This window comes from Bidens hawaiensis, unplaced genomic scaffold, assembly GCF_021521415.1.
Source record: "Bidens hawaiensis isolate Kalapana, Puna unplaced genomic scaffold, B.hawaiensis_p1.1 tig00002273_1, whole genome shotgun sequence".
In the NCBI taxonomy this organism is placed as follows: Eukaryota; Viridiplantae; Streptophyta; class Magnoliopsida; order Asterales; family Asteraceae; genus Bidens; species Bidens hawaiensis.
Window position 1 is genome coordinate 2,574,338 of NW_027491121.1, and position 24,697 is coordinate 2,599,034.

General features: G+C 36.0%; 1 protein-coding gene and 2 pseudogenes across 2 annotated transcripts; 2 read left to right on the forward strand and 1 right to left on the reverse strand.

Annotated features, from left to right (window-relative positions):
• The first annotated feature begins 8,584 nt into the window (after positions 1–8,584).
• Positions 8,585–10,219, forward strand: LOC143614009 (uncharacterized; annotated as a pseudogene).
• A 7,292-nt stretch (positions 10,220–17,511) lies between these two features.
• Positions 17,512–21,697, forward strand: LOC143613655 (BTB/POZ and MATH domain-containing protein 4-like; annotated as a pseudogene). Its single transcript, XR_013150159.1, has 4 exons — positions 17,512–17,580; positions 18,977–19,427; positions 19,519–19,786; positions 21,117–21,697. The product of XR_013150159.1 is annotated as a BTB/POZ and MATH domain-containing protein 4-like (transcript).
• Positions 21,698–22,719: 1,022 nt separating this feature from the next.
• Positions 22,720–24,363, reverse strand: LOC143614527 (calmodulin). The gene is made up of 2 exons (XM_077087944.1): positions 24,271–24,363; positions 22,720–23,312 (listed from the first exon to the last, which is right to left on the reverse strand). The coding sequence occupies exons 1-2, from the start codon at positions 24,344–24,346 to the stop codon at positions 22,939–22,941; spliced, it is 450 nt and encodes a 149-aa protein (XP_076944059.1). The 5' UTR covers positions 24,347–24,363; the 3' UTR covers positions 22,720–22,938.
• Between the last annotated feature and the right edge of the window lie 334 nt (positions 24,364–24,697).

Here is a 24,697-nt window from a genome sequence, read left to right on the forward strand (position 1 = left end):
AGTACTTCATATGGTCCAACAAAACATGGACTTAATTTTCCTTTCTTGCCGAAGTGAACAACACCCTTCCAAGGTGAAACTTTCAATAAGACTTTATTGCCTACAATGAATTCCAGCGGCTTACGACGGATATCGGCGTAACTCTTTTGTCGGTCTCGCGCTGTCTTAAGTTATTCACGGATTTACAATACCTTGTTGGTTGTTTCTAGGACTATCTTGGGTCCAGATAATTGATTATTTCCAGTTTCAGACAAGCATACCGGCGTTCTGCATTTTGAAAAATAATATTAAAAATAATATAATGTTACAAATAACGAATGCTACAAATATTATTTACTAATTTAGTAAAAATAAAATAATATTATGTAATAATGTAATACTCTATATTATTATTATTATTATAATTTAATAAATAATATAAAAATAATATAATGTATAATAGTATAATAAAGATATGAAAATAATATTATTCTATATAAAGCATGTCAAGCTATGAGTTGATGTTTAGGTCATATCCACGGCGCACACAAAGCATGAATATCATTCGAAGGATTGGCAGACATTACCGACTGGTCACTTCTCGGGAGGCTGCATGTCGTTACGTCTCGGTCCCACTTGTCGAGCTTCCACCATTGGTGGAGTTGGTCCTACTTGTCACAGCTCTAGCAGAGGATGTTACAGCTCCAGAATAAGAGGGTCTGGGTAGTGGGTGGTTGGGTGTATGTCCGCCCAGCAGCGTGGTGAGAAATACGCACCACTGCCGTCGCGTTTCGACCACGAGGCGAGCACGTCAGGCGTCAGACATTCACTAGATGACGATATTGAGGGGAGGCCGCCAGCCACATGCAGAGGAGACGCCGACGCATGTGATGCTGCTGTTTAGATTTGTTTTTGTATTTTGTTTCTTTTTTTCGAACTCGTTGTTATGTATTTAATATGGATATACAAATATGGTTTTGTTTTTGTTTTGTTGCAATTTCAAAATCGAGCCAAATAAATATTAACCGATGGGTTGAAAAAAAAGAAATATTTTAAAAAATTAATTTGTTACACCCCACAAAAGATACATTTCTAATACGACAGAATTACAAATTTTGTCCTTTAAAAAGAGCCAAATTACGGTTCGTGTCCTTTTTTTAGTTTCTTTGCAGGCAGTGTATTTTAAACATTTTTTCCACACGTTATGTCCTTTACGCTAACTGGGTTAGAAAAACTCTGTTAAATACCCTCACATGAGTCGCATGTGAGGGCATATTGGTCTTTTCGTCTACACATGCAAAAGTTTATCACCACTCATATACCTCCGGTTTCCGGCCATGTGAACTACCACTTTCGTTTTTGACCACCTGAACCATCTGGCCGTAACCCTACTGTTTAAAACCACCATCAAAACCCTAGTCGTAACCCTAGCGTAACTGGCTGTAACCATCTCCCACCCAAATTGGTAACCCTAGTCGCCGCATCATAACCCCCTCCAGCCACCCACCAGCATTAAATCCACCCAAATCCACCACCACTACCGTAACCCACAGCCGTCGCCACCACACATTGCCAACACCACTATCCTCGCCACAGAGCTCCTCCAACCATCCTCGGGTTAAGGGGTTAGTAAATAAAGGGGTTTTTTTTGTGGTGGCGTGGTGTTGCGTCGGTGGTGCGATGGTAATGGTGTGGTGGTTGTGGTGGTGGTGGTTTATAACTAAAAAGAAGAAAGTGAGGGTGAAGTTGCAGACAGAAAGAGAAATTGAAAATACTTTTTTTTTGTTTTAAGTTAATTATTATATATATTTTCTTTTCTTTTTTTTTAAATTTAAGGATACATTAGAATTACAATTATGCCCATCACATGTCTGGCACATGTCATACTTAACTGAGTTTTTCTAACCCAGTTAGCGTAAAGGACATAACGTGTAGGAAAAAAATGTTTAAAGTACACCGCCTGCAAAGAAACTAAAAAAAGGACACGAACCGTAATTTGGCTTTTTTTAAAGGACAAAATTTGTAATTCTGTCTTCTAATAAAAAATAAAAAAAAAACAGCAAAAAAAACAAATATAAACACGGAATTTTGAAAACACTCGCCTATCCGCCGTGGACAAATGACGTGTTTTCAAAATATCTATAGCAAATCCCTAAGAGCATCTGCAGCGGGCAACATTCCCCGATGTCTAAATCTACATGGAAAGCAAACGGACTTGAGGTAAATGGCAACCACCATTGTGGGGCTTAAGTCTGATTGTACAGTGTTACGTATACAAACTATAAGGGCTACTTTTGAAATATAGTCATAGTTAAGTACAGGGGGCTGTTTTGTAATTAGTTAAGAGTTGAGTCTGTGATTGCAGTTAGTTAGTTGTTCAGTTGTTCGTTAGGGTTAGTTGGAAGTCTGTATAATAACGAATGGGAATCAATAACAGATATGCTTGATTGATCGTTACACTTCTCTCTCTGTATTCTTGTTTCTATCGTATCAAATGGTATCAAAGCTGTTCTTTCCTTGGACACTCTTGATTTCAATTCCTAATTCACTGATTACGAACCCTAATTCGCTACAAAAAATTCCCAATTTCGTTTTCGTTTTGATTCCTTGGATTGATCATTTGTTCGATCGATTCAACCTCTGAATTACTTCATTTATGTTCAATTCTGTTTCAGTTCAATCCAATTGGTCAATTGTTTGATCAGTTATTCCTAATTCAATTGATTCCTTCAAATTCAGATTAATAAAGAGTCATCCATGGCGACTCAAACTCGGAATCAGTCCCTAGAGCAACGCATCAACGATCATGATGGAACTCTACAACGATTAGAAGCCACAGCCGGTATGAATATGAATCAATTTTCGACCATTAATCTGGAAATTGATTCTATCAAGAATCAATTGAATTAGAATTCGTTACAAATGGCTGAAGTTTTAACGACTTTACAAGAATTAAAGGCTAATCAAACGGCTAACAATGGAGCACAACAACAGTCGTTTAATCAGTTCCATAATCATCAAGACGCGGTTGGTCAGCGGTATAATCTCGGTGGCTTTAACAGGCTAACTAAGGTAGAGTTCCCAAAATTCAATGGTACCAATGTAGAAGGGTGGCTATGTAAGGTAGAACACTTCTTTTCCATTGATGATACTCCTGAAAATGCTAAGGTTAAAATTGTCATAATTCATCTGGAAGATGTAGCATTATTATGACATCAATATTTTGTCAGATCTAGAGGATGAACTATAGAAGGTATGAATTGGGCCGAATATAAGGCTTCAATTTCTACTAGATTTGCTATGGTAATGGATCAAAATGCTATGGCAGCCCTAGCATCCCTTAGGTAGTATGATTTGACAATTGACTCCTTGAATAAACTGTGTCAAGAATTTGATCTAGCATTAACTAGAGTTTCCCTTTGTGATGAATATGCCATAAGCCTTTTCTTGAATGCCCTTAAATCAGAGACTGGCAATCCCTTAAAAGTTTTAAGGCCAAGAAACTTACCTGAAGCATACATGTTGGCCATACAACAAACTGATAACCTATCTCTTTTGCATTCCCAACCTTATAAATCCACTTATAAAACACCTTTTAAACCGTCTGACACCTACCCTAAACCTATTTACAGCCCTACTCCATTAGCAACAGCTAATATTCCTTTGTTACCAGCACCTTCTGTTAAACCAAGAGCCTCTTTTACTTGGAACTTAACAACCAAAGAAATAGCTGATATGAGGGCAAGGGGTGAATGTTTTGGTTGTACTGAAAAGTTCTCACCCACTCAAAAGTGCAAAAATAAACAATTTTTTCTATTGAGATATGTGATGAAGAATTAGAAGAGGAGATCCCTAGTTATGAAACACTTGATCCTCAAATTTCCTTAAATGCAATTATGGGGGGTGTCTTCATATTCTACAATGAAGATCACTGGCTCTGTGGGTACCAAGACACTGCATATTCTGATTGACTCAGGTTCTACACATAATTTCATTGATGAAAAATTAGCATTAAAGATGCAATGCCCAACAAAATGTATGTCTCCTCTTAATATTACCATTGCTGATGGGAATAAGATGAGTTATACTAAGATGTGTGAAGGAATGCATTGGATGATGTAGGGTAATTGGTTTAAAGCGGATGTATTGTTAATACCATTAAGCAATTATGATATGGTATTAGGTATTCAGTGGTTACAAGGGTTGGATGATATTACTTGGAATTTTAAAGATCTTACTATGAAATTCAAGTTAGAAGGCAGGGTTATTGAGCTTAAAGGGGCTAAACAGAATGGATTTACCCTATGTTCTAGTGAAAAATTGGATGGGTTGCTGTCTAATCCGACCCAATTAGCTCAAATGTTCAGTATACAACTGATGCATAATGAGGAAATTCCCAGATTACCCTCAGTGCAAGAACATAGTACCTACCCTCAGTTGGAAGACTTATTAAACAAATACAATAGTGTATTTGCTGTTCCCACTGCCTTACCACCATCTAGACCCTGTGATCATAAAATTTTCCTAAAAGATAATTCCAAAGTGATTGCACAAAAACCATATAGATATCCTTTTGCTCAGAAGGATGTAATTGAGAAAATGACACAAGAATTGCTGGATATGGGAATCATTAGGGAGAGTACTAGTTCTTTTGCAGCTCCTGTGGTTTTAGTAAAGAAAAAGGATGGAACTTGGCGTATGTGCATGGATTATTTAAATGAAGCTAAAGTTAAGAATAGCTTCCCTATTCCTTTAATTGATGAGTTGCTTGATGAGTTGGGAGGTGCAACTATCTTTTCAAAGTTGGATCTGAGATCCGGATATCATCAGGTGAGAATGTTTGAACCTGATATTCACAAGGGCATTTCGAACACATCAAGGTCATTTTGAATTTTTGGTACTTCCCTTTGGTTTAACTAATGCATCGGCTATCTTTCAAGCCCTTATGAATGCTACATTCAAACCATTATTAAGGAAGTGTGCATTAGTTTTCTTTGATGACATTCTTGTGTATAGCTCATCTATGGAACAACATATATTGGATTTGGAAGCTGTCTTACAGTTATTCCAGGCTAATTCCCTATTAGCAAAAAAATCTAAATGCACTTTTGCTGGTGCAAGAGTGGAGTACGTGGGGCATATTATCACTAAGAAGGGGGTTAGTACAGATCCTGCTAAAATAATAGCTGTGGTAAATTGGCCAACTCCCACAAATGTGAAACAATTAAGGGGCTTCCTTGGATTAGCAGGGTACTATCGACGGTTTATACAGTCTTTTGGAGGTATTGCTAGATGCCTTCTTATGGCAAACTAACAGTCAACAAGCTTTTGATCAATTGAAACATGCTTTAACTAACGCTCCTGTCTTAGCATTACCAGACTTTTCTAAGACCTTTATCATTGAAATTGATGCTTCTTCCAAAGGTCAGGGGGGCTGTGTTGATGCAGGAAGGTCACCCTTTGGCATTCCTAAGCAAGGGCATATCCGTAAAACAACAAGCTATGTCCGTGTACGAAAAAGAGCTTCTGGCTATTTTGATGGCTGTCAAGCATTGGCATCACTATCTTATAGTCAATCATTTCATTATTAAGACGGATCAAAAAAGTCTAAAGTATCTGCTTGATTAGAAGATAAGTACCCCTCTTCAACAAAAGTGGCTTGCTAAGCTGCTTGGATATGACTATGAAATAGTTTACAAACAAGGTGTTGACAACCTAGTAGCAGATGCTTTATCCAGAGTAGAAGAATTAGCATTATTTCAGATGGGCCAAAGTTCTATCGACCCTTGTCTGTGGCCCAGAATTCAGTTAAGTTGGGCTAATGATCCAAAAATTCAAGAGTTGTTACATAGACTTAACCATCAATCTTCTATCAGACACTATAATTGGGATGGGCAATTACTTAAAAGAAAGAACAAAATTGTAGTTGGGCCAGTCCACAGCTCAGAAATGATATATTACATATTTTCCACTCATCTGCTACAGGGGGCATTCCGGGTATTTACCCACTTTACATAGGGTCAAACAAATGTTTCATTGGAAAAATTGTTCTAAGGATGTTAGAGCTTGGATTAAGGGATGCACTATTTGCCATAAAACGAAATATGAAAGGGTGGCTAGTCCTGGTTTACTACAGCCTTTGCCTACGCCTAAGTCTCTATTCACTGACATTTCTATGGATTTTATCTCTGGTCTACCAAAAAGTTATGGTAAGGATTCCATTCTGGTGATAGTTGACAGATTCACAAAGTTTGGTCACTTCATAGGTCTATCACATCCTTATACTACAACAACCATTGCTCAAATATTCTTTGATACAGTGTTTAAATCACATGGCTGCCCCACTACTATAGTATCAGATCGAGATCCTATATTCTTGAGTCATTTTTGGAGGGACTTCATGAAGCTTCAAGGTATCCAGTTGGCTTTTTCCTCAGCTTATCACCCTCAAACAGATGGACAAACCGAGGTACTTAATAGATGCCTTGAATCTTATTTACGTTGCATGGTTATGGAAGACCCTTTACAATGGCCAATGTGGCTCACACTTGCTGAATGGTGGTATAATACCACTTATCATTCAGCCATAGGAATGTCTCCTTTTGAAGCATTGTATGGTATCCCTGATCCTGTGCATATTCCCTATATTCCATATGAAACTAAGATAAATTCCCTTGACGAGTTGTTTCAACAAAGGGAATTGAAGTTGATCGCTTTAAAGGAAAACTTGGCTAAAGCTAAAAACAGGATGAAACAGATGGCAGACAAAAGTAGATCTGAAAGGGAGTTCAACATCGGTGATTGGGTATATGTTAAGCTTCAGCCATATGTGCAGAATACCCTTAAAGCTATAAAAAATAAAAAGTTGGGTCCTAAGTATTTTGGGCCCTACCTAATTGTGAAAATAGTGGGCAAAGTAGCTTATCAGCTGGAGTTACCTGAATCTGCACAAATTCACCATACCTTTCATGTTTCCTTGCTTAAATTTGCTCCTGGTCCATCTACAGTTGTAACTCCATTACCAGCTGCACCTCGTTTCAGTATGCAACCAAGAGCTATTTTGGACAGGCAAATCACTAAAAAGGGTAATGCAGTTGGTGTTAAGGTTTTGGTGCATTGGGATAACCTTCCAATTAGTGAGGCCACATGGGAAGATTTGGAACAATTTCAGCTCAGATTTCCTGACTTTCAATCTTGAGGACAAGATTGTACTTGAACAGGGGAGTATTGTTACGTATACAAACTGTAAGGGCTACTTTTGTAATATAGTCATAGTTAAGTACAGAGGGCTGTTTTGTAATTAGTTAAGAGTTGAGTCTGTGATTGCAGTTAGTTAGTTGTTCAGTTGTTCGTTAGGGTTAGTTGGAAGTCTGTATAATAACGAATGGGAATCAATAACAGATATGCTTGATTGATCGTTACACTTCTCTCTTTGTATTCTTGTTTCTATCGTATCATACAGTTCGTGAAGGCAAACGACTGACATACTTGCTGGGTGGGCCTAGCCATCTTCCTTTCATCCAAAATCATCAAACTCGAAATCAAAATCCATCGCAATATTCGTTCCCCAAATTCTATTCCTTTGAAATCGAAACCCTAATCACTGATTCAACAAGATCTGGTTTTCACCCAAATATCAAGTTTTGTATTTAACCCAGAAATTCGTTATCAATATTAAGAATAAGAAAGAAGTTGAAACACTTACTTGATTTTCTCTATACGAATCAAAACGGACAGTCTTCGAATGGATTCGAAATCAAGTTTTGGTTGAAATGAAAATCGCTAAAATGTAGTTGCAACAACGCTTTACAAAACCAAGAAGAAGAAAAAGGGAATTATTAGTTTTATTATAAATATAAATATTGTAGTGTTGGAAGAAATAAACTAATAAAAAAACCATTTTATATTTTGTTCAAGTAGTTAATTCTCCACAAATTTCTTATCTATTAATTTTTTAAATTATATTATATTATTTAAATGTATTTAATTTTTAAAATATTAACATATAAAAGTATTTATTGTTTAAAAGAAAAAGTAATTAAGTGATATATAAATTAATTATAGAATTTGGTGGTGATGTGGTATAATATATTATAAAATATTATTTGTATTTGATTAAATATAGAAATTAATACGTATAACTAATAAAATTATTTGATTAAAAATAAAGTTTAATATATTAATAACTTATTTTTATTTGATTAAATAAAGTGATAGGTGATGATGTGTCGGTTTATAAAGGTTTGTTGTTGTAGAAGAAAGTTTGAGTTTTTTGAAAAAATTTGAAATATGATATGACGGTTTATTGGTGTTTGTTGTTGTGGATGCTCTTATAGGCTAATACCAAACGTTTCTTACCAAATTAACCAATGTGGCAAAGTGTGTGTTTAGATTAAAAATCACCTACTCCTTAGACCTTCCTTCTTCCTTCAATTAGGCTTACAGATTTCATTCTGTCTTGAAACCACATTTTTAGTTCCAAGAAGCTTCCAACTTTGAAGTGGTCGATGAGGTACTTACGACAACAGTGGCGGAGGGCTTCTGCTAATTTCCACAAATTAAATACTGATCTAAGTACCAAATTGGATGATGCCTTGAACCTGTTAGACGAAATGCTACTCACACGACCCCTGCCTTCTCTTATTAACTTTACTCAGCTCTTGAATGCTGTTACCAAAATGAAGCATTTTTCCACTTGCCTTCTCTTATTAACTTTACTCAACATTCAACAAATGTGTGTCGTTGGAGTTCCTTCCTGTTGATCATGAGTATTGCAATCAGGTCTTGCTGTCAGTTGCATCGCACCAATGATGCTTTTGCCCTCCTAGCCTCTTGCTTCAGGCGAGCTGTGGCACCAAATGTCGTCTTGTATAATACGCTTTTAGATGGACTTGTTTTAGAAGATAGACTTCCCGAGGCGGAGAGATTGTTTAAGAAGCTCATCAAACACAAACTTTGTGAACCGGATGTCGTTACATTTTCCACAATGATTAAAGGCCTTTGCAAGCTTGGCAATAATGATATTGCCATTGCTTTGCTTAGGCTCATGGATGAAAAACGCATTAAGCCTAATGTCGTTGCGTATAACACCATCATTGATAGTCTTTGCAAGGACAATTTGATGGATGATGCATTCAATCTTCTCAAAGAAATGGTATTTGACAAAGGCATTTGACCAGATGTCGTCACATACACCTCTTTGATTCATGGCCTTTGTATCTTCGGTCGCTGGGACGAGGTCCATAAGTTGCTAAAAGAGATGGAGGATGAAAGGATCTCTCCTAATTTGCAAACCTTTAACATATTAGTTGATGCATTTTGCAAGGAAGGTAAGGTGAACGAAGCGGAGGCTGTTATAGACATCATGGTTAAGAGAGGCGTGGTTCCTGACATAGTGACATATAGCTCACTAATAGACGGTTACTGTTTGCGAGGTGAAATGGCCAAAGCAAGGACACTTTTTAATTCGCTTACGTCTAGAGGTCTTGTAACTAATGTTGTTACTTATAACACTTTATTAAATGGGTATTGTAAGAATTTGAAAATACAAGAGGCGATGCTTATGTTTCATGAGATGACAAGAAAAGGTTTGAAACCCAATGTTGTCACTTACAGCATCATGTTCCAAGGATTGTTTCGGGTTGGACGTTGTGGAGATGCACGCAAACTCTTTGATGAGATGCGATCACAAGGCCTGATGCCAGATGAATTCACTTATACAATAATTTTAGACGGTCTTTGTAACAACCATCAAGTAGAAGAGGCGTTCGCTTTGTTTCGTTTGGTGGGTGATAGCAGATTAAATAATAATATCACGGTGTACACACTCCTTATTGAAGGTGCAGCCAAATGTGGGAGGCTTGACGATGCAAGGGATCTTTTCCGTGACCTTACTGTAAAAGGTTTGCAACCTAATGTGCGTACATATAACGTGATTATCAGTGGCTTATGTGGGGAAGGTCTAGTTAGGGAAGCAAAGGGCTTGTTTCTTAAAATGGGCGGGAGTGGGTGTCCGCCAAATAATGTTACTTACCGTGTTCTTCTCCAAGGATATCTTAAGAACCAACATTATGATGATGTAGAGATGCTTTTACATGAAATGGATGGAAAAAGTTACTCACTTGATGCTACAAATGTTTCATTGTTAATAGATCGGATTGCAATTGGTTCAGTAAATAGAAGTATGCTTAAGTTGATAGGTAAGCTTGTCTCAAAAGAATTGATTAAAACTCCTGCCTAGATAATAGTCTGGGAGAGAGACCGAAATAGTGACCGAGTGACTCTTCTATTAGGTTGTGAAATGATGAATGAAGATTGTACCTAGAAAATGTAGTAAGTTGGAGATATGTAACATTTGGGCATTTTCTATTTAATGAATTGAAAACCTTAACATAATATTATTTTGTTGTAGCTTAATAATGTTCTACTAATTTCACGGATGCACTAGCAGCTATGTGTTGTTTGTGATTTATATTTCGCTTCCGCTGTTACACATTTCGAGGCACTATATGTTAGCTACTGTTTTTATATGTATAAAGTAGATAGATATCACTACTGTTGTTTTGTGAAATCAGCTCTGAATTGAAACTCAACTCCAAATATTCAAACATATATTGGCCTGCTACTGTAGTTGTAAATGAATTAAGTTTGATCTTTACTCAAATAGAGACATAGAGTCATTGTCAGTTTCAGCAAGATGTTTGAAAAATCTACCACAGTGATGAGAATTCAGAAGTAATATTAGACTGAAATGACATGTTGCAGAATCAACGGAACACGGGCATGCCCATGATGCAAAGGGTCCTGCTAATAAGACACCCAACTCCAAAATTCAAACACCCTTCATACGAGTCGCATAGACTTCTGTACTCAGGGGCAGACCTATAGCCAACCGTGGGTGGGCAGCTGCCCCCCTTAATTTTTTCTTCTTAGTGTTATACGAGTGTGAAAATCCCGAGCGCCCCCCTTAAAATTTTGCAACTGCCCCTCTTTTGCTCCTCGGATCTGTGTAAACTCGCCGGAACATCTGCTGTATGAGTTGTCGAGGCTGCAAGTATCGACAAACGATTTCTAGAAATTCGAAATGAATTAATTCCAATTTTTTCCTAATGACCCCTCTATGTTTTCTTCATATTTATATTGAACACAAATAATTTAAAACATGCTTCATTTATTTACATTCTAAACCCAAAGTTTACTTAACTACTGATTTGCTTCATTAACGGTTAATGCGTATGTGTGCGACAATGTTTATCTGAAATCAAGGTGTTAAAATTGCACCATTAACGCGTATAGCTTCAATGTCCCATCCGGTTTTAAATTATTGGTTATGGCTAGATTCAAAAAAAATAAAACACGTAAAGAATAATTTTATATATACTACATTTTTATTATATATGTATTTCTAATGACGTATGATGTATTTTTACTGCTTATCTGTTCATTATATAATCAAGCTTGACTCAACTTAAACCGACGGAAAAATTATTATATAGCGATATACATACAAAACCTAAAAATTTCCGCCCCCACAAAAAATATTTCTGGATCCGCCACTGTCCGTACTACGACAACACACCAGCTTTTCTAAAATCTAGTCAGTTCCAAAAGGTACATTTAGATATTTTACTAATTTTAAAATATTGAAAACTTGTTAAACTATTTGATTTATATTGATAAAAGAATGAAATCTTTTAGACGATTTTGCATTATTTTCTACAACTTCACAGTAGTTTGCATTTTTTATTTAAATTTCAGTTTTGACCCGCAGGAATTTATTGACCAAAATGTTGACTAGTGTAAATATGCTGCATATTAAGAATTGAATATGATTTGAAAATGAAAGAGAAATGAATTTAATTTTAAGTTTGACTGACTGAAACTAGAATTGGTAAAAACTGACTTTCCTTGAAATAATATAAAATAAAATAAAATAAAATAAGCCTCTCCTCTTTCAGATTTTTTTTAAGAAATTGCTAAACCCTTACCCAACACATAAGGCTATTTTTGTTTCTATAAAATGTATGTGAAGAGCCTACCTCAGATTGGGGCTTCTGAGACGGCCCAGACGGATGAAGAGGTTAGCATAAGCCCAACAAAGAAAACCCATGAAGGCCCAACAAGAACAAGATAAGAAGAAGAAGTTAGTCAATAAGAGATCACATCAGGAGGTCACTCCCAAGATCACTATTCCTTGACCAGTTGGAAGGCTCAAGGCAAATGTGTTCCCTGGACCCAATCAATATCCAAGGGTTAAAAGCCCAAGTGATGAGAACTCAGTAGGGAAGGGAAGAAACCAGACATAAGGAATACTTATCTTTTGATAATTAATGTACAAGGGGCCTCCTCCTCCCTTATAAATAAAGGGAGGATAATATTTGCGAAGGAGGCAGACAAAAGAATAACACTCTCCTTTGGCTTGAATACAACATCACTGCCATTATCTTTGAAATAGAGAAATATAGTATAAACCTTCTATGAAATGAATCTATAACCATTCTCTTTAGAGCATTAATTGAATCCTCTTAGTCACGTAAAATATACCATGGTTTCAACATTGGCGCCATCCGTGGGACCTTAAGCTCCGGCAAAAGGTTTCCACCCACAGCCTCTAGAGAATGGCCGACAACCATCGTTAAATCCAACACCTCCACTGTTGTCTCGCCGGAAAAAGGTTCTTGGTACTATCAATCCGCTGTTTTGGTAGACAAGCATCAACCCGACATTATTCCCGTTGTCGGAATCTTTTTCCGGGTCTTGGGAATATTCTTTGAAGTCAAGATTCTTGAAATATTCTCCGGTGAGCCTTGAAAAGTCAGACATGATGACTTATTTCAACCAGCAAGACAGATACCCACCATCCCCGCCGGATTTCACTAAAGCTAACACTGCCAAGTTGGTAGCTATGGTAGGCCCATACCCTTACCTCCAAAGCACGAGATACACCGGAGAGTTGACGTTAATTGCAAAAGAAGAAAAGGACATCAAGGTTGGACACATCATGATGAGTCGTAACCAGCAGAGGTCCGGTACCCATTCGGTGGGACGCGAGAAAACAACTTGGGGTTTATGCATCCATAAACGGTGAATCCATGTTCAGTCGGATCTGGAGAAGTTAGTTATGAAGCCCCTTCAGCTCGTTTTTAGCCCTCTCCGCTCAAGTTTCAAGTTCATTCAGTCAATGACATACTCGTATTCTTCATGAAACAACGCGATCTAAAATTTACGTAAGCTTTGAATGGCGTCCAGATGTACATATTTAACTCCGTCACCAGGTTCTATATATATGTATATATGTATGTATGCTCGGGTTTTTAGACCCAAAATTCTAAAATTTATTTGATAAAATGGATGGGTAAATGGTCATTTGGATTACTTTAACCATTTTGTTAAAACAAAAGTTATACTCATATAAAAGATAATGATCAAAGATAGTCATGTATAATCTTGTAAGCATAAAATACTATAAGTTATGCTTGTGTTCAATCAATCAACTAGCAGGAAATACATGTTATTCTACAAATAGTTAAAGGGGAAAAAGGGTGAGGGCATATGTCTATTCCAAATTTTTAATAGATAGTATGGTATACCCATGTTATGACATAAAGCTACTTGTTCACAAGTGTGGTTGACTTTTCAAACAAGTTTCACGTTTTACAAGAAAAGTAAAGTGATGGTAAGTTATGCATTTTATAAAGGTGATGTGATATTTTGTACTCACCTATAACATTGTTCTATATTTTGGGTCAACTATTACCCACCCAGTTACCCTAGGCATAATTATATTATCAAAAAATTTTAAGTGAGGCCCCTCCCAGGGAGTCCCCTCCAGTCAAATCCTTTAAAAACAAGACCCTTCACAACAAACCTCCCTTCCCAAACATTTTTTTCATAATGAAATCCCTTACCAAACAATTGCTTCTGAACAAAGCCCCCTACTGAACCATCTCCTCATAATGAAGTCCCTAACTAAAAAAAATCTCTCTAGAACAAACCCCCTTACAAAAGAATACCTTCAGAAAGAGGTCCTTCACTAAACAATCTCTCCAGAACTAAGCCCCTAACTAAAAAATTCCTTTAGAACAAAGCCTCTTACAAAATAATTTTCTCAGAACAAGGTCCATTACTAAACATTCCTTCATTACAAAGCCCCCTCCAAAACAAGCAAGTCATAATAGAGCCCCTTCCAAGATGGAAGCTCCTTTCAAGACAATCCATTCAGAGTGATGCTCTTTCCAAAACAATCCTTTCATTACAAACACTCCTCCCAGAAAATCCTTACTGGAGTCCTTTGCCATATTATAAGAATCTTTTCCAAATAAGAAGATTCCCTTTTCAAGGGATGAGGTGTTCAAACCCTCCCCCCCACCCCCCCAGAAAAAAAAAATATATCATTTTGACTAAGTTCTCTGCAAAGGAAAACAACTGCTTACAGAATCTGCAAGAAGAATAATTCATTTTCAATGAAGGAGATATTTGAAAAGTTCCTCCCATGAAGAATGAGAGCCTTCTACAGCAACATCTCACATTGCAAAATTTTCCTCCAATGAAGAATAATCCCCTTACATGGGACGATGTGTTCGAGAAGCCCCTTCCTTGAGGAATGAGAGCCTCCTATAACAACATTTTGTGTTACAATAATTTTATCTGAATGAGAAGAATCCCCCTCCAAGGGATGGAATGATTCAAGGTACTTCCTTCTGTTAAATCTCCTTGCTACATCAACAACATCCCTTACTAAAAGAGGTTTTCATAATGAAGAGAAATCCCTGTCTAGAGGATGACACACGTGGAAGGTCAGTTCCATTTAGAAGGAACCCCCTCCCTACACCAACATGGAGCCTGGGGACTAATTTGGCATTGCATCATTGTGTCGTGGGTTTTTGTCATTAAGGTCTCTTTGATAACGTAAGAGAGACCCCATTCTTCGGCTTCTATGCATGAAAACGTATCTTAGAAAGAAGTCGCCATCTTAAGGATACTTACAAGAAGAATAGTCCCCTTCCAAAGAGTGACAAAGTCGTTATAAAAGAAAAAAAAGTCTCATATAGCAACACTTTACATTTCAAGAATTTCCCAAGGGTAAGAAACTTCCATATCCATATTATCTTTTGTAAGAAGGGTAATAGGCCTATTTCCATTAGCCCCTTCCATCATCTTTCATGTGTAAGACTTCAAACATGTATTAAAACTAAAAATGATGTTATATTTATGACTAACAAATATAATTGGTCGATCATTACTTATAATTCTTCAGATGGGATAAAGCTCTCTTTAAGAGACATAATACTTATAATTCCTCATATGTGATAAGCCCTCTTTAAGAGGCACAATAATTAAAATTCCCCCAGATTGGATAAAGCCCTCTTTAAGAGGCACAATATTTATAATTCCCCTAGATGGAATAAAACCCTTTTTAAGAGGAATAACACTTATAATTCCCCCTGATGGGATAAAACCCTCTTTAAGAGGAACAACACTTATAATTCCCCCTGATGGGAAAATGACATCAATTCTCTTTCACAAGTGTGAAAGGAAGGCCCGGCTGAGGGGCTTGGATCCATATACAAAAATAGCCCAATCCATGTGGCTCAATACTTAATTTCCCCAGAGGAAAATAGCCCCAACAATGAGGCTCAATACTTATAATTTCCCCAGGGAAAATAGCCCCATCCATGAGGCTCAATAGTTATAATTACCCCAGAGGAAAATAGCCTCTTCTAAAAGGCTCAGAATTTACATTCCCCCAAGTGGGATATGGCTCCTTATAGGAGTCTCATGGCTTATATATTTCCCACTAAATGAGACACCATACATATACACCCTCCCCTAACATCTTTAACTTGATTGATCATATTAACCGATAAGACCTTACAGAAAAAAAAACATATAGAAAGAATTTGAATCGTCATGATTAATGTCTATGGTTTGATATATTCTCAACAAATATTAGTACGCTGAAATTGTTTACATCATCCTTTCTATGTCCAATACTAATAAAGCAAGTATAACATGATCATTGTTAAAGCTTGTTAATTGGCTACTAACAACCTTTGCAGGGTTATTAAACAAGAAAAAAGAGATTACGTACAGCCAACATAGTTACCCCAAAAAGAAAACTTAACCTGGTTGTGGTTATGTTAAAGAAACTGGGGCTTAAAGTCCCTTGTCCCAATCATAAATAATTGGCATAAGGGACTGGGGGACTTAAAGAGATAATTCCAGGACTGGGCCCATTATATGGAGATGAATTTGATATGCTTGATCCTTATTTCATCCCGTGACTTCGCAATCTTAACCTTATTGGGTCCAAATTTGGTAAGTTAAAATAGAAGAAGGACCGTGTATTTTTATCGTGGTAGATTTATATTGTCAAGAGAGTAGGGTCAAAAGTTTTGTAAAGCCTGTTATGAAAATGGGTCTCCGTCCCATGATGGGGTCCAAGTCAGGAAATCCCAGGAGAAACCAAAATACTTGAGGAGTACTAGTTACTCTAACCAAATGGCCAACCAACCAAACAAGAAAGAGATGGGATAAAAGAAATGTAAATTTGAAAATATAGAAATGGAGTAAGTAGTTAAGAGAAAGGCATGTGATTCGAATGATATTATGACATCCTGAGGGAAGCATGAAAGGCATTTTCAAAACTGTCGCCGGTTTAGGTGTGGGCCCAGTGATGGGCTGAAAAGATAAAAGAGGGATTGGATATTGTAAGTCAAAGAAAGGTAAGGATGAGTCGGGTTGGGGTTTAGTCATTACATTTATCATAATTAATAAAGATAACAGACGGAGAAAACTTGGTGAGGCTACAATGGAAGTGAATCCAACAATAGCATTCTCACTCTAGCAATTATTAAGGTGATGATGAGATCGGTGAAGGATACCGACACTGGCCTCGTGAAGAAAGTTTGAATAAGGCAAATGTCTTCAAAAGGTATATAGAGAAGTGTTGAGACGTTGGAGATAACACGGAAATTGGGCCAATAGAAAAAACAACAACAACGGACACCTCCAGAGTATAAAGAAAGTGTCGTGAATGTTGAATTAAAAATGTAGCGAGTAACTGATATAAGTTTATTACACTCACCATAAATAACGAGCACAATGGACTGGGGAGACTTGAAGTGGTTACCTTTGAAATGGGTTCTCCGAATGATAAGAGAAATAGCCCCAGTACCACGAGCCCAAATTAAGTGAAGCTAAAGTAAGTAAGCCCAAAAGAGAATATTTAAAAGACCTCCCAAAGTAACCAAACAAATTCAAAGGTCCTAGGGGGTTAAGAACTTATCCAATCAATCTAAACAAGTTGGTGGCATCAACCCAAAAGAAAGGATTAGAACAACACATATGCCAGTCCATGTTGTTGGAATGGATGTGGCCTAAGTCAAAGAGAAAAATGGTTCAAAAAGAAGGCTCCTAGGTTGAGAATCAACATTCAATTGAAGTTTAAGGTGGACCACGTAAGAGGTCACGTCAAAGGTAGAATAAAGACTTGTTGTGAGTCCATTATAATCGTCATAAATAACGAGCACAATGGACTGGGAAGACTTGAAGAGCCTACCTCAGATTGGGGCTTCTGAGACGGCCCAGACGGATGAAGAGGTTAGCATAAGCCCAACAAAGAAAACCCATGAAGGCCCAACAAGAACAAGATAAGAAGAAGAAGTTAGTCGATGAGAGATCACATCAGGAGGTCACTCCTAAGATCACTATTCCTTGACCAGTTGGAAGGCTCAAGGCATATGTGTTCCCTGGACCCAATCAATATCCAAGGGTTAAAAGCCCAAGTGATGAGAACTCAGTAGGGAAGGGAAGAAACCGGACATAAGGAATACTCATCTTTTGATAATTAATGTACAAGGGGCCTCCTCCTCCCCTATAAATAAAGGGAGGATAATATTTGCGAAGGAGGCAGACAAAAGAATAACACTCTCCTTTGGCTTGAATACAACATCACTGCCATTATCTTTGAAATAGAGAAATATTGTATAAACCTTCTATGAAATGAATCTATAACCATTCTCTTTAGAGCATCAATTGAATCCTCCTAGTCACGTAAAATATACCATGGTTTCAACAGTATGGTTATGATTGTTATCTAAAACTGATTGTTGGCCAAATGTGCTTTGGTGAATTTTTTTTTCTAAGATGCAATGAATCACCGTGAATATATTGTTAATCAACTCTTAACATAGAGGTGATAACAAGATAAACTTGTGAATACTGCACAAAGGGTTTCTAGATACTAAAACTTGCTTTCATAACAAATTTGAAGTATTTTCTTCGATTCTTGACATAAGAGCGCATAAATTAGTATAACTATGAATTTTTTTACAGGCCTCGGATACGTTTTCAAACAAGTGCAAAGTGACATATCATGTCCAACGGCGATTCTGGGATCTTTGTTATAGAGGTAGAAGTGGACTAGTCAAAATAAATAATTTACCAAAGATGACCGGAAAGAAACAATAACTAAAGAAGAAAATGACATAAAATTGATGGCTACATGAAAACCTTGTGCTTGAAACCCCTATATAAGGAAAAATAAACAAATAATATTATTAAAAAGTTTGAAAAATTTTCCAACAAATAACTCTTTTTTATTGACCATAAAAATTTTACCTTACCTTTTTTGGTTTTACTAACTTTTATCCATAAAAAGAAATTCACCTTGAGTTCCATCAAATCATCAAATACCTAGGCCATTCCCAACCTCATCCCCGTATGATAGAAAAAAAAAACCTTCATCATTCTTGTTTCTACCATATGGAAATCCAAGATTTCACTAAATACATTATATTCCAATTAAATACTTTTTTTCTTTATCGTTATATTTTCTTTTTCCTACACTAACAACCACTCTTAAAAATATTAAAAAAATATAGAGGTCCAAAAGTAATTCTTTAAATATACAGAAAAATTACTAAATTTTTTTCATTTAATTGCAACACCTTAAAGTATTCCCATACATTATAAAAACCTCACTCTAGTAATGTAGCGGATTGAATGTGAATCCTTGGCCAAAGGCTATCTAGGCAAACATATTGCCAGTGACAGTTTCACCGTTGGAGGGTACCAATGGGCGGTCTACTTTTACCCCGAAGACAATTCCACTTACGTCTCCTTGTTTATCGCCCTTACGAGTGAGGGATCCGATGTCAGGGCCTTGTTTGAGTTGACTCTGCTCGATCACACTGCCAAGGGGAAGCATAGTCATTTTGATCGCGCCTTCGATTCAAGTCCCTGAATCTGATATTGGATCAAATTTTGGTATGCTGCTTGACAACATGGAAGGTTCAGATGTTATATTCAACGTGGCTGGTGAAACATTCCATGCCCATAAGTTGGTATTGGCTGCTAGATCCCATGTTTTCCGGTCCAACTTTTTTGATCAAGATGAAGATGATCATGAGATTGTTATTACTGATATGGAGCCTAGGGTTTTTAAGGTAATGCATACAACCTCTTAAATTTTTATTTTTTATTGTAAGTTTAAATTACAGTTTTCTAACTTTTATAAGTTTGGTTGATGTGAAACAGGCTATGCTTCACTTCATTTACAGTGATGAAATAAATGAAGATGAGTTGGCGGCTTCTAGTGAATCCCATGTGGCGGATACACTATCAGCCAAGTTGTTAGCTGCTGCTGATGAGTATGATTTGTGTAGACTCAAACGACTGTGTGAGTCTCTTATCTGCAAGGATATGTCTGTAAATTCAGTTGGCCGAATTCTAGCAATTGCAGATACTAATCATGCTATGGAACTCAAAGCTATTTGCCTTAGATTTGCTTCAGAAAACCTTGCAGGTATGCTATCATCATAATATCACATGTTGACATAGGAGAAGGGTTAAATTGACCTATAATACATAACTTACTTGTAAAATACTTGTATGAATTACTATACATTGGAGGTGCCAGGTGGCAATAGTGACTCATTTATCTTTGCATGAGGAGTAGAGGTAGACCCAAATTGACTTGGCATGAGACTATTAGGCATGATTTTATAGACCTGCACCTCTCCGAGGATATGGTTGATGATAGGATTTCTTGTAGACGTAAGATTAAGGTTAAAGACTTTTAGGGGTTGGGTATAGTTTTTTTGGTTAGATATATGTCCTATGGTCGTAACCTAACGTACTTGGTATTCTTTATTATTATTATTATTATTATTATATCTTTATTGTTATCTATTTTTATTTATTTAGTTATGTTTTATTTATTTGTTATTTGTTTTTTATCTTTATTCTTATCTATTTTTATTTATTTATTTGTTTTTATTTTTATTTTTACTTGTATATGTCTTATTGTTATTTTTAGCAATAACTATTACACATTTTTAAATTTTTACTTTATAGTCTACTTGTTTTACTGTTATGTTGTTTGCTTTGGAGCAGGGGTCTAGCTGGAAGCAGCCTCTCTATCCCTAGGGGTAGAGGAAAGCCGGAAAGGTTTGCCTGCATCCCAGTCTCCCTAGACCCTACTAATAGCTTTGACTATTTGTGGGATTAACATGTATGGTTGTTGTTGTTGTTGCATGAGCTGATTTGGGTTGTGTTTTAGCTTTTTATATCATATAAAAAAATATTAGACATAATATTGCTGTTTTCTAATTGGGTCAAATGCATGAAACAGAAACAAACTTTGCAGTTCTTGCAGATATTAGCAACTAACTTTAAATTAGGCTCAAAACAGAAAACTTATAATTTATTAGGATTTTAGCAATAAATATCATTTTAACTAAATTGCTGATGTAGCTGTAGTTGATGCCATGCGACCCGCCACATCAGAAGGGATATATAAAAAAAACAGATATTATGTGAAGAAAAACAGAAAAAAAAAACATCCAGAAATTTGAATAAGTGATCTTTTTTAATTGTATTTAAAAATACTATATAAATACCACATCTATCTTGTGGGCAATACACCTAACTTTAGTTGTATTTGAAAAAAATGTTTTTTTAGTTATATTTAGAAATAATTTAAATACCACATCAGATTTTATGTGGCACAAGCCTAACTTTAAATCATATTTATAAAAAAATAATAATATTATTTACTGGTACTTATAAATAGTTTAAATACCACATCCGATGTCATTGACGCGTTCTTATTAAATTGCTGTTACAAATGGCAGCTGTTATGCAATCAGATGGGTTTGAATATCTGAAAACCAACCACCCATCATTGCAGTATGAGATTCTGAAGACGGTGGCTAGCTGTGAAGATGGCTATAGCAGTGGCGGTGGTGGTGGCGGTGAAACAGAGACTGTCTGTGCTCAGCTTTCAGATGGTGGAGATGCAAATAGTAGCAGGAGAGTAAGACAAAGGACATAATAGTTTTCTTGTAGCTATGCAGAACAAAAGTGGTGTTGTTGAGTTGTATGTTATAGAGGTTTTGTTGTTGTATGTTATAAAGGTTTTGTTGTAGTTCTGATGATGAAGATGTGTATAATACTTGTCATGTAGGTGAAATGAGTAGGTTTCTCAATCCGCCCATGGGTTTCAATATTTTGGCTTGATGATTTTAGTTATTTAACGCACGCGTGCTTGCACACACTAAATTGGCTTGTTAAGGTCACACACATTAATTATATTGCACTAGATGTTCAAAAGTAGACTAGAAGCAGCATTGTTGTGACATGAATGCATGATTTGTTTGATGACATACAAATAGAAGTTAATAGATAAAAGTTGGAAACGGTTCCTCTGGGGTTGACAATTTTGTTATTCATTAATCATGGCCAAAACCGAAATTAAGTTTCGGTTTTAGGAAACTAATCAGTTTAGTTCATTTGGTTTTGGTTTTGGTTTTATGTATGGGTTTTGCTAGGCTATGGGTTGGTTTTTAGTTTTACATTAGTGTTTTAATATTTAAATTAAATGTTTAGACCTTCAATAAATTGGCCTACAATAGTGAATGTGGGTATTTTTGGTCTAAAATCATTGTCAAAAGCTTAGTGAAGAATTTTTGGTTCCAGATAATGCATTTGTTTTATAAAATCCAACAACAAACATTCAAGTGAGTTTGGTGCCGTTTAGTTTAACACTTTTGTTGAAAATTAACTTATTTATACAAGTTATTTTTTTGCATTTATTATCTGCAAGATTGTCATAATTTATACATCCCGTCCCATTAAAAGTATTTATATTTCTTTTTCTATGTCACATTAAAAATGACCAATTTCAAAATTTATATCCAAGTTTACCCTAAATGAAGATTTTTTTTTATCATTCAATGAGCATCTTGTATTTCATAAAAATTGGGAGCAATATAATCCTTACGTAAAGGCTATCATATCCAACTTTCAGGCATTAAGATACGTTTCAAACGTGATGATTATCATAAGAGATTCCCAACATATCATAAGATTCCCGTTCTTGAAAATCCACTTTTTCAAACCCAGAAAACAAACGGAATTCTAGGATCCCTCCTCGGGGCAAATACTTTTATGCATACCTCTTCTGGTTGATCCACAACAAACACAATAACATTAATAAACAATATTGGTAAACCCAATTTCTAAGGGTATTATCATTTGGCAAGCAAAAATAATAATTAATCCATATAAATTTTTTTTGTTATTCGACAGACATTTTAAAGACATTTATGAATGGAAGCTGAAATCAGCAACAAAAATTTCTGAAATTAACAATTTATACCTACATTTTATATAATATTTATTAATAGCACTGTCTCAAATCATATCTTGAAGAAAACACCATGACATAAAGAGTAATAATAGAAAACAACTCAATTGATTAAAAATGAAGCAAAATATTCCAAATTGTTCTAGGTTTATACCCAATAACAAACAAAAATAAAAATGAAAAGGAACTAACTCAACCTACTCACCAAAATACAAATAAAACAAGTAGAAACCAAAAGCACCCAAACAAACACTAAACACATGAAAACAAATCAAAACCACAAACAAATTCATCCAAATTATAAATCATCACTTAGCCATCATGACTTTAACAAACTCGTCATAGTTGATCTGACCATCACCGTCCACATCCGCCTCACGGATCATCTCATCAACTTCCTCATCAGTCAACTTCTCGCCAAGATTGGTCATGACATGGCGGAGCTCGGCTGCAGAAATGAAACCGTTTTGGTCCTTATCAAAGACCCTGAAAGCTTCCTTCAGTTCCTCCTCGGAATCAGTGTCTTTCATCTTGCGGGCCATCAGATTGAGAAACTCCGGGAAATCAATGGTACCGTTGCCATCAGCGTCCACCTCGTTAATCATATCTTGAAGTTCAGCCTCGGTTGGGTTTTGCCCAAGTGACCTCATAACGGTTCCAAGTTCCTTAGTGGTGATGCAACCTGCAAAAGCATTATTATTAAATAATATGTGGTAATAAAAGTATATTCAGTTATTATAACGAGTCGAATACAGTTGATTTGGGACGTGTTTTAACTTGACAAGTTAAACAAATTTGGCCAAAATGACAACGGGTGGTCAAATTTAATTGATTTAGGCTGTGTTTTAACTTTTAACTTAAATGGGCCAAACAAAAACAAATTTAGCTAAAACAACAATGGTTCAAAATTTAGTTGATATGGGCTGTGTTATAACATAAATGAGCCAAACCAAAACAAATTTAGCAAAAACGACAATGAGTCAAATTTAGTTGATATGAGCCAAACAAAAACAAATTTAGGTAAAATGCCAACGGATCAAATATAGTTAATTTTGGCTATGTATTAATAAATGATTCATGAAATGAATTAATCCAACTCATTACACCTTCAAAGTTCACTTTCCAAACATTACCAAAAGAACAAGACCTCAAATCTACTAAAACCAGATCAACATTAATATTAACCTACAAACTCACACGGTCATACAAACCTTCATACTTCTCGTCCAAAATCGAAGCTGAAAAAGTTGTCACGCTACTAATAAATCAAGAACATAAACAAAATACAAACTTACGAAACTAAAGTGATGTATTCTAGCAAATATACAGTCCTTAAAACAAGCTTACTTATATGACAAGAAACCGATACCGGACCATTTTCACCTTCAATTTCATCACACTAACCACTTACATCCTAAATATTCATCCATCACACATAATACAAATCATAAACAAATCCAAATTAACCTCACACATCAAATTGCCCTAAAAACCCAAAAGTCAACCAACATAAATACCAAATATCAACCCAGATCCTAAAACCCATTTCTAAATGATAACACATTCAATCACCAAACCCAGATAACTAATAACACAAAACGACAACAAAAAGAACGACCGAAAATAAAAGAAAAACTGACCATCTCCATCTTTGTCGAATAAGCTGAAGGCTTCCTTGAATTCAGAGATCTGATCATCGGTAAGCTGATCGGCCATTCTTGGTTGGATAAATAATGAGAACAACGGAACAAACTCAACCAGTGTGGTGATAATAATAATAATAATATTGAGGTGTGGATGTGTATATATATAAGAGTGGTCTGAAAAGCATCAGATCCTTCCACCCTTGTTCCTCCCACGACGTTATTACAATATTGCCATTTGATTTGTTTTTTTTTTTCTTTGTGGTGGTGGGTTCGATTAGCCCTTTACTTTTACTAACCTTTTCACTTTAGTCCATTTTGTTTTATTGTGATGGGAAACCTGGTGGTGTTGCTGTCATGATTGTTGTTTATCATAATATAAAATGTATTTTGTAGTTAAGGTGCACAAACAGGTTTCAAACAC

Excerpts from the sequence above, each read along its gene's own strand:
- LOC143614527 (XM_077087944.1), bottom strand. The coding sequence starts at position 24,346 with ATGGCCGATCAGCTTACCGATGATCAGATCTCTGAATTCAAGGAAGCC. Across the intron at positions 23,313-24,270 it reads ATTCGACAAAGATGGAGATG|GTTGCATCACCACTAAGGAA; the intron begins GTCAGTTTTTCT and ends ATGCTTTTGCAG.